The sequence below is a fragment of the Macaca nemestrina genome, chromosome 3 (assembly GCF_043159975.1).
Source record: "Macaca nemestrina isolate mMacNem1 chromosome 3, mMacNem.hap1, whole genome shotgun sequence".
NCBI classification, from domain to species: Eukaryota; Metazoa; Chordata; class Mammalia; order Primates; family Cercopithecidae; genus Macaca; species Macaca nemestrina.
Window position 1 is genome coordinate 124,881,308 of NC_092127.1, and position 17,830 is coordinate 124,899,137.

The 17,830-nt window shown below is 38.3% G+C and overlaps 1 protein-coding gene across 50 annotated transcripts in view; it reads left to right on the plus strand.

Annotated features, from left to right (window-relative positions):
- The window catches only part of LOC105463581 (adhesion G protein-coupled receptor L3), an 856,114-nt gene that overhangs the window by 667,378 nt on the left and 170,906 nt on the right, over positions 1-17,830 (plus strand). For 39 of the 50 annotated variants that reach the window (XM_011710771.3, XM_011710772.2, XM_011710773.3 and 36 more), the window contains 2 exons: positions 7,750-8,052; positions 10,860-10,963. In XM_011710771.3, coding sequence (XP_011709073.2) covers positions 7,750-8,052; positions 10,860-10,963 — 407 coding nt within the window. The remainder of the gene's footprint in view (positions 1-7,749; positions 8,053-10,859; positions 10,964-17,830) is intronic. The other 11 variants (XM_071093442.1, XM_071093456.1, XM_071093445.1 and 8 more) reach the window with 1 other exon arrangement.

Below are 17,830 nucleotides of genomic sequence, written 5' to 3' on the forward strand. Positions count from 1 at the left end.
TTATTATTATTATTATTAATTTATTTATTTTTTGAGACAGAGTCTCCCTTTGTCACCCGGGCTGGAGTGCAATGGCGCGATCTCGGCGCACTGAAACCTCTGCCCGCTGGGTTCAGTCCTCAGCCTCTGGAGTAGCTGGGATTACAGGCGCCTGCCACCACGCTCGGCTAATTTTTGTTTTTTTTTTTGGTAGAAACAGGCTTTCACCATGTTGACCAGCCAAGTCTGGAACCCCTGACCTCAGGTGATCCGCCCCCCTCGGCCTCCCAAAGTGCTGGGATTATAGGCGTGAGCCACCGCTCCCGGCCAAGACCCAACTCTTCACTGTAATAACTTGGAATATTAAGAACCTGAACTTGATCCATAACAAAACAGCCTTGCCGGGCACTGTGGCTCACGTATGTAATCCCAGCACTTTGGGAGGCCTAGACGGGTGGATTACTTGAGGTCAGGAGTTCGAGAACAGCCTGAACAACATGGTGAAACCCTTCTCTACTAAAAATACAAAACTAGCCGGGCGTGATGGTGCATGCCTGTAATCCCAGCTACTCAGGAGGCGGAAGCAGGAGAATCGCTTGAACCCTGGAGGCGTAGGTTGTGGTGAGCTGACATCGCGCCATTGCATTCCAGCCTGGGCAACAAGAGTGAAACTCCTTCTCAAAAAAAAAAAAAAAAAAAAAAAAAACGGTTGGTCTCCTTAACAGTGCCCGTGTTGTTCCGTTGTTCTACTTATGAATTTGTAACCTTTGGAGAATTACTGAATCTCTTGGTGACTCAGTTTTGCCATCTGTAAAATAATGATAATTAATAGTGCCTTCTAACAGATATGTTGTTCTAATTAAATGGGTTAGTCCTTGTAAAGTATTCAGAATATTGCCTGGTCCATAATAAGTGCACAGTAAGTTCTCAACAGGTCTGGACCATAGTAAAGCCTATAAAAGCATATGTGAGCAGTATTTGGGACAAATTAATTTCCAAATCCATTAAAATGTTTACATATGTTTACATATGTGTTAAAGTTTCAACAGCATTGGCCTAGTGGACAGGGAGAGATTTTAATAGACCTGGATTAGAATCATGGTCCTAACAATTGCCAACTATGTAAACTTGGGCAAATTATTTAATTTAACCTATTTCATCTCTGAAATGAAGATGAGTATGCTTACCAAAAAGTTGCTTGCGAGTACTAAATTCGAGAGCGCATAGGTAAAACATTCAGCACAGTTTCTGGCATGGTAGGGGCTAAATATGCACCAGATAATATAAATAAATGCCCCCCAAAATCTTACATGATAAAGCCACTACAATTTTCTGTTTATTAAAACAGCTTCCTCAATCTCCTAGCCGTGAGAGAACTAGAAAATATAAATGGATCCAATTACAAAAATAAATATACTTTCATATTGCTGATAGTCTGTGGAGTTTCACTATCTCAGGAGGCCATGGAGCCAAGTATTAAAATGAATTCCGAAGAGAACTGGATAATTTCATGACTGATAATATGAATGCTTCTTTTTAAAAACTAGATGTAATCAAATCTGCTGCCACCAACTGATAGCCATGGGGTCTCAGGCAGAATTTCCTCTTTCTACCCAGGGCACTGCACAAGTAGCCAAAAGCTACTGAGAGCGTTGTTATGGTTTCAGTTTTCTTATTTCCTCTATTAGGCCCTTGGTAAGGTTTCTTCAGTAATGGACTTTGGATGTAAATGAACGCTTGAAGGGTGGGCAGAAGGAAATGCTTCTGTAGTCAGCCAAAGGATTGTCTACTAGAGTGAAGTTAGAGCAAAAGAAAGATTTGTAAAGGGAAAACCATGAAGGAAGGCACATATTTAGAGAGCAAAGGAAAACATGAAGGAGAATAAAAAAGAAAATTAATGCATTTTATGAGTAGAAGGTAAACCTTTCTTCTCTTGTGCAGTTTAGACTATGTTTGTTTATATGTTTGTTTGTTTGTTTGTGACAGTGTGCTCTGTAGCCCAGGCTATAGTGCAGTGGGGCAATCTTGGCTCATTGCAACCTCCACCTCCTGGGTTCAGGCAATTCTCCTGCCTCAGCCTCCTGAGTAGCTGAGACTATAGATGCCCACCACTATGCCCCAGCTATTTTTTTTTTTTTTTTGTATTTTTAGTAGAGATGGGGTTTCACTATGTTGGCCAGGCTGCTCTCAAACCCCTGACCTCGTGGGATCTGCCCGCCTCGGCCTCCCAAAGTGCTGGGATTACAGGCATGAGCCTCTGTGCCCAGCCTAGACTATCTTGGATTGTATAATTTTATATTCTCTCTTAAGTATTAAATCTTTTTAGAAGATGCCCATCCCAAATAATAAAAATGTTTGTGATCAAGAATAGTAATACTTTACTAGATTCTTTTTATTTCCTTCAGCTTCTTCTTAAAGTGTTAAGGAAGACTTATAATTAATCATAATCATGAAATCATTGAGAATGACATTTTTAATAGCACAGTATTAAAAACATGGAATATGGAGTCAGAGAATGCCTGTTTAGTTACTACTTGTATGATTATAATTCACTTACTAGTTGAGCCTATATTTTCTCATTTTTAAAACTAGGAATATATAGTAATAATTACACTTTTTTTGGTCTGAATTAAATGAGATGATAGTGACTTTAAAATATTGCAAAATGTGCCAGATGTTGTGGCTCACACTTGTAATCCCAACACTTTGGGAGGCTGAGGAGGGCAGATCACGAGGTCAAGAGATCAAGACCATCCTGGCCAACATGGTGAAAACCGGTCTCTACTAAAAATACAAAAATTAGCTGGGCGTGGTGGCACGTAGTCTCAGCTGCTCGGGAGGATGAGGCAGAAGAATCACTTGGACCCGGGAGGCGGTTGTTTCAGTGAGCCAAGACTGCACCACTGCACTCCATCCTGGCAACAGAGTGAGACTCTGTCTAAAAAAAATAAATAATAATAATAATTGCAACATGTAAAGAACTTTACAAGTGTTTATTTTCACTGTTTTCTATTATTGTACTCCAGAAGTTATAACTCGTAATAGCATTCAAAATAATGCTTATACTTTACAAGGCAGGCTGAAGGAAAAAAATTAAGCAAAATAAATCAAATTCTAAGAAAGAAACAAGTTATGAACAGTGAATTTCAAAGGACAGGAGAATTAAAATTTTCTTTTGGAAGTAAGATTATGAGGGTAAAATGCTAAGAAGGAGTTTTATTTAGTTATTTTTATGAAAATACTAGTCTGTATAAGCACAATGAGCACAAAAACAGTGACGAAATAAGGAAAATTGCAAAACTTTAATAAAATGTCATATGTAAATAGTCACTTAAACTTAATTTCTTTTAGACAATAACTTTTCTCTGATATACAACCATACAAAGCACTTATAACACATAGTTTTATTAAGCTAGCTATGTCATCAGGTAAGATTCAATAATAGTACATATTGAAAAAAGTGTCATGTCACCTCTCCATTCCTGGAATATAAACTCTCATAGCCTATTAATATGGGCTAGAACTTTGCCAATCAGTGACTGTTCAGCAAATCTAGATTTTGTTTTTCTCTTGTATTTAGCAATAAGATGAATCCTTTCTTGGGCACTGGTGACAGCATGTCTATCACTAGGATTTATTCTGCCAAAAGTTGGCATTGAACAGAGCCTGCGATAGTCTTACATAGCAGTGAATGGAAGGGTGGGTATGGGGGATCAGGGACAGCCTTTAAAATCGATTTTAATTCTGCTTAAAGTTAAATGGAATGGTATGACCCTGCTTGTAGACAATCTCTCTGTGGCACAGTTCCATGAAAATAAGTTCTATATTGATCCCTAACGTTAGTATGTCTATTAAACTAAGTCCTTCCGATGTATTTCATACCAAATTGAAGTTTTTAAAAAATATTGTATCATTGTTATTGCTTCATAGAATTGTTCTGAGATATGATCATTTGGGGGAAAGGGAGCTTAATTTTCTTCCTGAATATTTCCTGGACAATGTAAAATGCATTTAAGAAATAAATTTTCCAGTCTATTAATTGTATAAACTCTTAACTACCCCATTTGCTTGTCCTACTATTTATCCTTTCCTTTCTTTTGTTATGCTTCTCTTTTTGTGGGATACTATACCCTTCACTGCCTTCTTGACCTAGTCCTGATGTTCATCTCCCTTTCCTGAGAGCTCATTTACTCCTAGTCAGGCACAACGCTAAAAGCTAAGGAACTAATCCTAACAAAACACATGTTAGTGTATAACCCAGTCTTGGTAAATTTGGAAAGGCTCCCTGATGGAGATAGCATCCAAGCTAAACCGAAAGGATAAATAGGAGTTCGTTAGCCAGGTGAAAATGGGGGCAAGAACACATTACAGGATATGCAAAGGCCCTGAGGCAGAAAGAACAGGGCGCAGCTGGGAACCACTGGTAATTTTGTGTGGTTTAAAGAATATACTTAAAAGATGAGAAAGCATTATAATGAGTTGGAGAGAGAAACTCATGAAGAGCTTGGGCATGAAGAAAACAATTCAGCTTTTGTTTGAAGGGCAGATAGAAACTGTTCAAGCACTTTAATCAGTAAACTAACATATTCCAATTTATACCCTAAGAGTATCTCTGGAACAAGGTAGAGAATGATTTGAATAGGGTCATTTGAGAAAAAAGAAAGAAAGAAAGAACATTAATTTTCATTACATGGTACTGGTGCTATTGTTAAATTATGTTTGGTTTGATTCTATTATCTTTAAAAATCTGAAATATAAATCATTTAAATAGAGGATAAAGATGTATTATTAAACCCATGCTAAAATACTTACACCACACAGCCAGCAAAAATCTTGCGGTGGTGTGCCATGGCCCGTTGTGCATGATTTGTGCAGTTGAGACAATAGGCTGGAGAAATCTTGCACTACGTGTGTAACTAGGTAGTTTGTCATAGTGAAAATGATTTTGCTGAACAAATCTTTTCTTCTCCCAGAGAGTTATATGCTAATTAAAATATCTAATCGAAGAAAGGTGCATTCGTTTAGAAAGCATTTGTCAGTACCTACATAATCCTCAAGAAGGGAAAGAAGACAATTGAAAAACACAGCTTCTATTTTAAAATTAATTCCTACTCTACTTCAGAGGCCTCCTGAACAAGTTAAGTTGAGCATGAGATTATTTAACTAATAACAGGTAACTGCTAAGAATCTCCATTTTTACGTGATCAAACTAAAGAAGACAAAGAAGAAATCGTAATGCTTTGTTTGAAACAAAAACTGTAGCTCATTATCAATGAGAAGATTATAGTCCCTGTCAAAAAATTAAAAGTTGCTCAAAACCGTCCCTTCAGAAGTACAAATGAGAGCTGGCATTATTTGAATTAAAGGATAATTCCAACTTTAATAGTTAGAGAAAATAGTTGGAGCTAGCTTTTAACTATTGCCTTACTACTTCCCTATCTTAGTTCATTTTCTACTACTGTAACAATACCCAAGATCAGGTAATTTATAAAAGACAGAATTGTTTCTTATAGTTCTAGAGGCTGAGAAGTTCAAGGTCAAGGGCCCCACAACTGGCAAAATTCTTCTTGCTGCATCATCCCATGGCAGAAGGCAGAAGGGCAAGAGAGCATACAGTTTGTGGGAAGGATGGAGACAGGTGGGAGGGGACCAAACACACATCCTCTTATCAGAAACCCATTTCCTAGATAACTAGCCCTCTCCCACAATAATGGCGTTAATCCATTCATGAGGGCAGATCCCTCAGGTCTTAATTCCCTCATAAAAGTTCCACTTTTCAACACTCTTGCACTGGGGATGAAGTTTCTAACACATGAAGTTTGGGGGACACATTTAAACTGTTGCATTCCCCAAGTAGTATGATGTCAAAAAGGATTTTTCTGTCAGCTGGAAAAATCAGCACAAAATGTTCTTACATCTCAGCAGTGACACCACTGACACACTTTTTTTTTAAGCTAATACTTTCTAAAAATTTAGTTTTTAAGTTATTCAGTTTTCTTGATTGTAGGTAATGTTTTCTTTTTAAAACATTTGATTGATTATATATGCAAATTATAAATATTAGAGTCATTTTTATTGTGTATAGTTGTAAGCTTTCAATTGCACTTAGTATTTTGAAATATGTTATTAAATGTTATGTTGGGATTGTGTTATATGTTTAGTGTCAGCTTTATTTTTTTAATCATGAGCTTTGATTTGGCAAAAGTAAATATTGAAATAACTGTATTGCCATTTTGCTCTGCTACTGCTTTCATTAACAAAAAGTTGATGATGGGGAGCTGAACATAGGTAGTGATGATTAGAAAGAAAAAAATAAGTGGATTTCAAATAAAGGCATGAGACAGAATCAAAAAGACTTGGTTATTTGGGAGATATAGTGTATGTGGAAGAAGGAGGGAAAATAAGACACTCTGCCTTCTTGTATGAACTTTGAGTAGATGCAGTTCTGAACATTACCATTCATATGGAAAGGGACCATGAGAGAAAGAGAAGGAAAGCTGAGAAGACTGGGAGGGAAAATTGAAGAAAGAGGCAAACGGCATAATAAAAAGCATCACTTCAGAAAATACTGCAGTGTCAGTGATGAAATGTTCAAAAATATCCCATCCCTTCACCATCTCTATCCTGTTTCTTTGGAAGCTTTATATACACCAAATACATTGTGATGAACCTGGGACTTCCTTGGGGTAGCAGAGGTGAAGATATTTTAAGGGAAGTAGAAAATGAATTACAAACAGCTAGAGGCTCGTATCAGAATGCCCTACATCTCCTTCAACATGAGTGATCTTGAATCAGACTAGAACCAATATTCCTACAGTTTATTGCCAATAAGTGAGGTTAGCAGTAGTTTCTAATCTTACAGATAGGAATACAGTCTGTGTACAGGAAGGACAAGCATACTCTTGCATTCCCATGATGAGAATATGAATATATTTTCCCAGAAAGATGATTATTTGCAGTGGTTATTTCCGTAGTATGCCTATTCCTTGGAAACATAGGTTCAATTACCTGACAAAGAACCTAACTATCTTTATTTGGAACTTGGAATACACTTTCCCATTCAAAAAATCTTGTTAGAGGATAATTTAGAGTTGTAACCATTTGGAAACTACTTATACTGTATATTAATAAAAATCAAATTTGCAAATTGTGTGAAGGTGAGTCTGTTCTAAGAGCAATAAAGTAGATCACTAACCTACTCCAATTTGTGATTAAGGAGACTATATTCAGAATTGCTCTTTATTTTTTAGCTTGTCAGCAGTTTAATTTCTGTTTCCTGGTTGTTTGTTTGTTTGTTTGTTTTTGTTTTTTGACCTCTCCCCTGTTTGCTGCATATATAGAAATCCATATTATACTTCATGTGAAAATAAAATTTTATATAGTTCCCTCTTCTATACAAAGTTTGATAATTCTAAGGAGAGGGCTTAAAGTTTTAATCCTCTAATTGTCAAAAAGGCTGGGAGCATTAAGAAGCTTACTGAAGAGTTGAGTTGTGCTATAATTTTGTTTTCTAGGATTTGAGTTTCGAAGAACCATTAAAAAGCCTGTGTTTGGCAGTGATCAGTTGGTTGCTTTGATACTCAAGTGGCACCCTGATACCTTGGTATTGGCTTATTTTTGCCATGTTTAAAATGAAAATCAGGTTGAGGACTTCTAGAGCTTTAAAGCCCTTTCAACTGTCAAATAAAAATAATTTCTAAAGTGTTAGGACATCTTGAGGTCCTACTGTGAACAAGCAATGCAGGTGTTTTCTTTCTAATTTTATTTCAGATATCTCTACCACAGGACCCCTTGGCATGGGAAGCACGACCACCAGTACCACCCTTCAGACCACAACTTTGAGCCCAGGAAGGAGTACCACCCCGTCAGTGTCAGGAAGAAGAAACCGGAGTACTAGCACCCCATATCCAGCTGTTGAGGTGCTTGATGACATGACCACACACCTTCCATCAGCATCGTCCCAAATCCCAGCTCTCGAAGAGAGCTGTGAGCCTGTGGAAGCCCGAGAAATCATGTGGTTTAAGACCCGTCAAGGACAGATAGCAAAGCAGCCATGCCCTGCAGGAACTATAGGTAAGTCTGTGCTAAAGCACTGAGTTAAAACTGTTGTGTTACTTTGGCTTTATTTTCTAGTGTTCTTTTCCTTTTCCTTCCTCCCTCCCTCCATCCCTCCCTCCTTGTCTCTCTTTTCTTTTCTTTTCTCTTTTCATTTCTTTTCTTTTGTCTTTTCTTTTTTCTTTTCTTTTCTTTTCTTTTCTTTCTCTTTCTTTCTTTCTTTCTTCCATCTTTCTTTCCTCTTTCTTATTTTCATTACAACATATTTTATTACTTGACATTTGACTAAATTCTGAACTCAGCTAAATTATAATTTAAAGCTATCTATTTTCCAGTTTGAAAATGTAACCTGATTAAGTCACAGGTAACCTGTGAGATCTGCGTTTTGCCCTCATAGTCTCAGGTCTCTGGGTCAAGGTAAAGTTAGGCTGCAGATGTTCAGGCTACTCTAGAGGCTCAGCTTTTCTATGCAGCAGTCCAGAGGGGATTACTTGATTGCTGGGAGTTAGTCTCATGCTTATCACCAACCATCAGATATTGATTGCAGAAAATGAGGTCGAGGACTTCTATATTAGAAGATTATCATGGAAACGACCTAACGTGTTACAAAAGAGAACGTTTGACTCTCCTTTTTATCAGCCATTGTAGTTGTCCTCTGATGGTCAAAGGCTCTTAACACTGTTGGGGACCACGCTGTAGGAGTCAACCTAGCACTCATGCATCCACCAGAGAACAATCCTGCATTGTTTCCTCTAGGGGATAGATAAGAACTCAATATTTCTTTTCTTTTTTTTTTTTTTTTTTTTTTGAGGTGGCATCTCAGTCTGTCGCCCAGGCTGGAGTGCAGCGGCATGATCTCGGCTCACCCTCTGCCTCCAGGGTTCAAGAGATTCTCCTTCCTCAGCTTCCTGAGTAGCTGGGATTACAGGCGCCCACCACCATGCCCAGCTAATTTTTGTGCGTGTGTATGTGTTTTTAGTAGAGACAGGTTTCGCCATGTTGGCCAGGCTGGTCTCAAACTCCTGACCTCAGGTGATCCGCCAGCCTCAGCTTCCCAAATTTCTGGGAGTATAGGCATGAACCACTGCGCCCGGCCTTCTTTGCCTATTTTATTACTGATATAATTCATAATATCTTCATATGGTAACCATATTATTATTTATTTTGCTTAAGCAAAGGTATTCTGATTTTCTTATTGTTGCATACATTGATATTCGTAAATGAATACTTGTCACGTTTGCATTATTCTCTAAAATATGTAAATAAGAGAAATTCACAATATATGTCACCTCGCATTCTCAGGGACTTTCTCCTTGGGTATTATTGATTTGGATCCTTTAAGGAAAGAAGTTTTTTTTTAGAAAGTTCTGATATGGGTATATCATTTCATATTCCGTGGTATAGGAAATGGTGGGTGGGAAGACCAAAGGGTATCTTGATTTTTATAAAAAATACACTTTTTTCCAGCAAAATATTTAAAAACATTCAAAAATATTCATTTTCTTTAAGAAAAAGAGGGAGAATATTTATTTGTAAAGTTTTCTGTGATCCTGGTATCAGAGAACAGTTGGGAGCCACCTTCTTTCTTAGCTCTGTTTCCTTAGTTCTAGGTTTCAGTTCCTTTACTTCTAAAAGAAAAATAATAATAGCCCCCTACTGCAGAACTTTGTTTTGAAGATTAGTGAAACACTTTATTTGAAAGCACTTTGCTCTGCAGAAATGTGTCATTATTTTTCTGTGACAATTGGAAAAGATATTTTCTGAAGCCCTCAGGGATTACTGTCAATACACCCCAGTCTCATTGTTACTCATCTCTGTCCATTCTGTTATGCCTTTGTCTAGGCCCCCACAGTCTCTCACTTGAATTATTGCAGTAGCTTCCTCACCATCACTCCATTACTCTCTGAAATTCATCTTCCATGTTCCTGCCAGAAATATCATTTCAAAACTCAAATTTGCTCATCATCTATCTCCTCTTTTAATATTCTCATTGATTTTCCAGCACCCACAGATGATAGACAAGGGAGTTTATGATCTGGTTTACTTTTCCACTTTCATTAAATACAACTCCCCAGTCCAGTAGACCCCAGTTCAAAAAAACTTGACGTTTCCCAAAGAGCATATATTTTTCCACCTGGAATGGCCTTTTCCACCTTGTTTTTTTTTCTGAAAAACCTGCACACTTACTCCTTTAAGGCTCAGCTGCTACTTTTCCTCTACAAAGTCAAGCACTAAGCTCCACGGAGGCACATATCACATCATCTCACACATGAAATTCTTTAAAAACAGTCCCCAGCTGGACACGGTGCCTCACGCCTGTAATCCCAGAACTTTGGGAGGACAAGGCAGGTGGATCACGAGGTCAGGAGTTTGAGACCAGCCTGGCCAATATGCTGAAACCCTGTTTCTACTAAAAATGCAAAAATTAGCCGGGCGTGGTGGGGTGCACCTGTAGTCCCAGCTACTTGGGAGGCTGAGGCAGGAGAATCACTTGAACCCGGGAGGCAGAGGTTGCGGTGAGCCGAGATCTTGCCACTGCCCTCCAGCCTGGGTGACAGAGCGAGACTCCGTCTCAAACAAAACAAAACAAAACAGTCCCCATACCTAATGTGGCTGCCACAAGTGCTTCAAATATATTGTATGTTTTTGTTTGGAGTACTACATTTCTCTAGTGCTAAATGCTTACCTGGCACTGTATCTGGTGTTTTAATAAACATTGTGTCAATTTAATTATCTCATTTTTACCTTTGCTCATTTTTAAATATACTATGGATGTGAAGTCATTCTCAGAAAAAGAAACAGATATATTTCTCTCATTATTATAGGTGTATCAACTTATCTATGCCTTGCTCCTGATGGAATTTGGGATCCCCAAGGACCAGATCTCAGCAACTGTTCTTCTCCTTGGGTCAATCATATAACACAGAAGGTAAATCTTGTGACTAACAAGAAAGTCTTTGCTAAAACTATATTATCTGCTGTTGATGATAGCTGTTGGAAACAAAACAGTCAAGAATTCTTTTAAAATCAATGTAGAAAAATTCTTCCATTTTAATTTAATTTCACATTTAATGACAACCTCTAATACGTTATGAGCTAATTCTAGAATTTTGTTGTTTTTAAAGTGCAAATCCATGAATTTCCTCTTATATTGCTTATAATAATTTTATTATTAATAAAATTTCTATGGTATTGTGAACTACAGATATAAAAGTCCAAGAGGCATTATAAATTAAGCAAGTAAAAGTTTCTAGCATACATACATATGGGTTTTCCTGTGGAAATAATAATTATAATTTTTCAAAGTCTACCTTTGGAATCTTAAGGCATCTGATTAATGTTCTGTAACCTAGTCATTTATCAGTGTTAAAAGTATACACATGTGTGACAGAATCTTGCAGACTCAAATTTTCAGAACTTATTTGGTTGCAATATGTTGAACATTTTTATTATTAATGCACTGTGGGGCTTTGAATTGATTTCATTACAAACAGAGACCAGATGTGCATTTATGCCAAAAGGGTTATGGGATGAATCCTTATTATAGCAATTTATGTGAATTTATGCACTCCTAAAATGGAGAGTCCTTCTATGGCACATTAGCTATGCTGAGGAATTTCTGAGAGAGATTTTCCCGAGAAATATTACAAATGATGACCTTACTAAAAGCCTGCCTGTGCCATTTGCTGTTTTCTCTATTTGTTTTTAACCAGACTTATCCTCAATAATATACTGTATAATAATCCATAAATATCTACCCAGTAGATCATTTAGCAGATGAGCCATAACTATCTATTTACCCTAAATCATGGAAGAATAGTGGTTATATTGACTCTAGTTACCCTCTTACATATGCATCTCCATACTTGTTGCTATTCATAATGATGCTTCTCCAATTTCAGCACTGTTCCTGCCACAGTTTTTATGTCCTTTGATTTTATTACAATGTAGCTCAGACCCCAGGGCAAATAACTCTTGCTGGATGTGATCAGATTAAAAGATCAGTAGCATATCTCCTTGCATTAGCAATTCTTTAAAAATAGTCCCTAGATACTTAGCCCAGGGGTTAATATAAATTCAATAATAATTCTTCTAGAAGGCTGAATGTTTTCACGATAATTTCTGAATATAGTTGGATCATTTTATTGTAGAAATTACTAGGTGACTTTAACTGATAATGATGCTTAATTCTTTTCTTTTCTCTGCAGCCCAGCTAATCTTAGGACAAAAGATAATTCAAAGACCAGACAGCTGTTGTCCATTTGATTTATAGACAGGATGTTCTTGTTTTGTAAAAAAATACCTCCTATTCTTCCAGGGCATTTTTGTTTCATCCTGTAGAGTCTACAAAACTATGTTATGTGATCATTACATTTAAACTTAAATAACTTAGGTAATTGGAACTTATAAAAAAAATCTTAGATTGATTACTCAAAAATTTATAAAGTCTTAAAAAGTGCAGCAAGAGACTTTTGAGCACTCTGAATCAGCTTATGTAACTTGTCCAAGGTCAGTGGTGGAGCTGGTATTTGGTGGAGAAGAAGTCAGTGGTGGAGAAGGTAGTTGAGACTACTTTCATGAAGACATCATACTTAACCACAACACTGGTTAAACCATGGATAGCTTGTGATTGGCTTCATAGCCTTACACTCAGTTACCTATGCTGTCCCTCTGCACTCTGCCTACCCTTTTACTTGGTTGTGTCCTTTATGCCTCCAAATATTTATGATACTCATTGGCTATAAATGATAGTTGAACAGGTTTCTTTACCACAAAACTCTAACACTTTTAAATATTAGTATTGAAAACTTCAAGAATCTGTTGTAGCATTCATAGGATTATTTGTCTATATTTTATCCTCCTCCTACCCAGGCTGTCTTTCATAGAATTCATCCCTTTTCTCATCTCCTTCCTCTCATTGTAATACCTGCGTAATACCAGAGTCCACACAGATGGAACACTTGAGGAGGTTTTGTTTACAAAGGTATGGGACAGTAAAGGCAAACTGCAAGGGATTGAGCAGGAACTCAGAGCTTGTAGCAGGGGAGGAGCTGTTCCCAACCCCAGGCCTATAGAGTACCAGATCAAAGGAGTGACCAAAAATAAGGAGCTCTTTGTCATTGGGAAGAAAGATGATCTTAAGGCAAGGGACACAGCTTAGCCCCAGGTGGCCATTCAGAAAGGAATCCAGGTGAATGAATACCCTGACCTTACTTACCGTCCACTGTCCATTTACCTGCCAAGCCACCCCACTGGCCAAACCCAACCAGAAGCCAAAGAAGGACACACTTAATGACTACCTTGTAAGTCCACCTTGTAGGGCAGAAGGCAGGATGGAGGAAGGTAGAGTAGCCCTGAACTAGCAAATGGAAGGTACCCAACATAGTCCTTGGCTTTTCTCCACTCCCTTCTCTCACCCTTCTTCCTTCTCCCATTGAATCAGCATTGTTGTCTAGGGTAAGCGCTCATGGCTCATCATCTAGAGCCAAGAAGATTAAGGACACAGACACACGCAAGGAGTGAGTTTAGGAGCAGAGGTTTAATAGGCAAAAGAAGCGAAAGGAGAACAGCTCTCTCTCTTGTGAGAGAGAGAAAGGGGCTCCAAAATGGGAATTCCAACCTGGAGTGGTAGTTCACCGGATTTTATAGGTAGGCTTGAGGAGATGGTGTCTGATTTATGTAAGGCCCAAGATTGGTTGGACCAGGTGTGACGTTTACATAGCCTGCAGGGAAGACTGGAAGGCTAGCCACCCCACCCTAATCTTTTTTTTTTTTTTTTTTTTTTGAGATGAAGTCGCTCTGTCACCCAGGCTGGAGTACACTGGCACTGTTTTGGCTCACTGCAACCTCCACCTCCCAGGTTCAAGCAATTCTCTTGCCTCAGCCTCCCAAAGCTGGGACTACAGGCGCACACTGCAACACCTGGCTAATTTTTTGTATTTTAGTAGAGATGAGGTTTCACCATGTTGTCCAGGCTGGTCTCAAACTCCTGAGCTCAGGCAGTCTGCCTGCTACGGCCTCCCAAAGTGCTAGGATTAGAGGAGTGAGCCATCATGCCCCACCACACTAATCTTATTATGCAAATAGGCTTTCCACTTGGCCTGCCATGTTGCCTGCTCCTCACTGTGCACGTGGCTGGCAAAGGGAAGGAGCTGCCATTTTGAACATGCCTAGTCCCAGGTAGCCTTCTCTTGTCAGCACAGCTGCCAGCAATCACCTGTGCAAGCTTCTAGCTTGCCTTTCTATGTCTGCAGCTTGATTTTACAGGCTACTCTTTGTTAGAAAAGAAATGATTTTGGGGCTGCTTTTCTTTAAAAGGAAAACCTTACTGAGGACTTTCTTACCCTAACTGCCTAAATAATTTCTTTTTAATTCCTGTATCACCATCTCCTTCTCTTTCCTTTGCCCTTCACCTCCCCTCTCCTCCCTCTTTGATTTCCTTTTTCCCACACACTCTTTGCTCTCATCTCCTACCTCTTTCCATTTCTGCAACTGATTTTTTTCTGCCGTCTACCACGTTGAAAAATTGAAGTCAAATAGATATCTTTAATGTTTCATTCTTCCTGCTACCCTCCCCCTGCTGCCAGTATAGTTTTGTGAATTTCAAACTCGTAAAGCAAAGAAATGCTTTTTACCCCCAATGGAAACACAAGTGAAAAAAACACAATATACACATGCAAAGAAAAAAAAAGTATATATTTGAAATGCTAGTTTTCTTCTTCTCAGGGATTTTGTGAATTAATGTACCCTGAAGGGTGAGTCCACTTGGACTGCTGTGGTTTATGGTTAAAAAAACAAACAAGGCCGGGCACAGTGGCTCACATCTGTAATCCCAATACTTTGGGAGGCTGAGGCAGGCAGATCACCAGGTCAGGAGATCGAGACCATCCTGGCTAACACAGTGAAACCCCTTCTCTACAAAAAAATACAAAAAATTAGCCAGGTGTGGTGGCAGGCGCCTGTGGTTCTAGCTACTCGGGAGGCTGAGGCAGGAGAATGGTGTGAACCCGGGAGGCGAAGCTTGCAGTGAGCCAAGATCATGCCACTGTACTCCAGCCTGGGTTACAGAGTGAACCTCCATCTCAAAAAAAAAAAAAAAAAAAAAAAAAAAATTAAAATTAAAATTAAAATACAAACCATAGACGAGGTAGCTTATAAACAACAGAAGTATATTTTCCATGGTTCCGGAGGCTGGAAAGTCCAAGATCAAGGTGCCGGCAGATCCTTTGTCCAGTGAGGGTCTGCTTTCTGGTTCATCAGCAGCACCTTCTCACTGAATCCTCACATGGTGGAAGGGACAGCTCTCTGGGGCTTCATTTATAAGGGCACTAATCCCAGTCATTAGGGCTCTGGCCTCATGACCTAATCCCTTCCCACAGGCCCCACCTCTTAACACTATCACATTGAGGATTCAATGTTAACATGTGAATTTTAGAGGGACATAAACTTTCAGATCACTGCAACCTCCTTCTCATCTTTACAGTGCCCCGGAGAACTCCTAAGAATGTTGAAGGAAAGAGCACTGACCTGAGGATCTTGATTGTTGAGTTATGGTGGACACAGCATTAACCTCTGGATTGGTTTCCCCTTTTGTAAAATAGAGTAGATCATTAATTTTAGTGCTCACTAAATTTTAGACATACAGTGCTCACTGTATGTCACCACCATTATAGATTGCATAGGTAGCAGTTATACTCAACTAAATGAACCAAGTTGCTGACTTTAGTTCAAAATAGGAAATCTTACGTTTACATTTTCTTGAAAACATGAATTATGTTTTTTTCCCCCAGCAATCAGGCCAAGTGGGAGAAAACAGCTAAAGAATCTTGACAGTTTCAACTCACAAATGAATTTGAGTCACTTATGTACTTGTGAAGTTAGAGATTAAGTTCTGTGTGACACTAAAGAGTGGATTACTTTTCACTAGAGAAGATGTAAGCTTTTAAAGTTAGAATATCACAAAGGAATTTGTTGTAAATAAACCAGCTGGATACATTCATAAAGATGAGATTTAATTAAAAAAATTATTTGTGCAGAAGAGAAAGGAGGAAAATCATAAGTTGTACAAAAGGTTACCTTTACTCCAACAATGAGATAGAGAAAAGGAGAGCGAAAGGGAGAGGAAAAGACAGGCCAGTAGGCAGGTGGATGGAAGTCTTGATGGATGTACGTGGATGGATGGATGGATGAATGGATGGAAAAGTAGGTAGAAGGGTTGGGCACGGTGGCTCACGCCTGTAATCTCAACACTTTGGGAGGCCGAGGCGGGCAGATCACGAGGTCAGGAGATCGAGACCATCCTGGCTAACATGGTGAAACCCTGTCTCTGCTAAAAATACAATAAATTAGCCGGACGTGGTGGCGGGTGCCTATAGTCCCAGCTACTCGGGAGACTGAGGCAGGAGAATAGCATGAACCCAGGAGGTGGAGCTTGCAGTGAGCCGAGATGGCGCCACTGCACTCCAGCCTGGGCGACAGAGTGAGACTCCATTTCGGAAAAAAAAAAAAAAAAAAAAGGGAGAAAAGTAGGTAGAAGAATAAATGAATAGATAGGTACATAAATAGATACATATCTGTATACATATCTACATACACTGGAAGAGAGATATATGTCTTCAAATTAATGTTTTAAAAAAAGTTTCCAGTTTTTATTGAAAGCCAACAAGTTGGCTTAGAGCCATGCCTCCTGAAACATGAAGGCAAAATATCCCATTTCTCACCTATTTTAATGACTGCTGTAAAATCATAGTCTCTTGCCTCAGCTTGATCTCCAGCTTGCACTCAATTTTTCAAAAAGGAGACTATTTTGCATACTTTTAAAGAAAGCATTGTGCTTTATAACTTCACCCATCTTTTTTCACTTCAAGTTTGGTGGTAGTACAGTTCTGTATAGCTTCCTTATTTACATGCAAAGGGAAGTCAGCTTCCTACTCCATTGCCTGATTCCACTATTACATGAAAAAGAATTGTCAATGTTGTAATGGTGAGAATAGCCTCTTCCTATTTCTAAGAAACCAAAGTGCCTCTGTTTCTGTTTGTATACAAGTTACTGATAGATTTTCAGATAATGCAAGGTTATTCCTTACTTTCTAAAGAAGAGGGATGTGAAAATCTAGAAAGAATGTAGCTACTTTACAACATAAGTCAGTTATCTCCCCTAAAAACTAGGTTGAATCCTGTCTCCTGTATCTTAAATTCCCCATTCTATCTTCCTTAGATCTAGCATGAAATAAAAGTAAATTGCTTCTTTATTTTGTCAGAGATGAGTGGCAATTCCAAAATTTTACACTTATTTAACTTACGTTTAATTGTAAGATAGAAGCATTTTGTTGCTTGTATACCCATTTGACTCAGATTTATGGTAAAATAGATCTCAAAGAAATGGTAGCTATGTACTTGAACGCTGTGTGTAATTCCTTTATAAATTGTTTTGGCACTTGATTAGTGGTTGATATAATAAAATCTCAATGCTGATTTTTTAAAAATTGCTTTGACTTGTATCCAAATTTAAAATGTTATCTGTCTCCATCATAATTATTATTTTTAACTAAAGCTGCTGGGTTTTCCCTCCCTGATTCAAATCCTAGATATAATCCCACCATATCAATATAGGCATTAATTTACTAATCCTCACAAAACTTGTAACATTTCTCAGTGTGTATTGCTTATTTCTGAGAAAAATTTTAGTAGAATTTAGCAAAAGAAGTTAGTGAGGTCTTTAAGCTGTGAGATGTAGAATAAATGTATTTCAGCCCTGCCTATGTGCACAGAAAACTTGAGGCACATTCAACATATA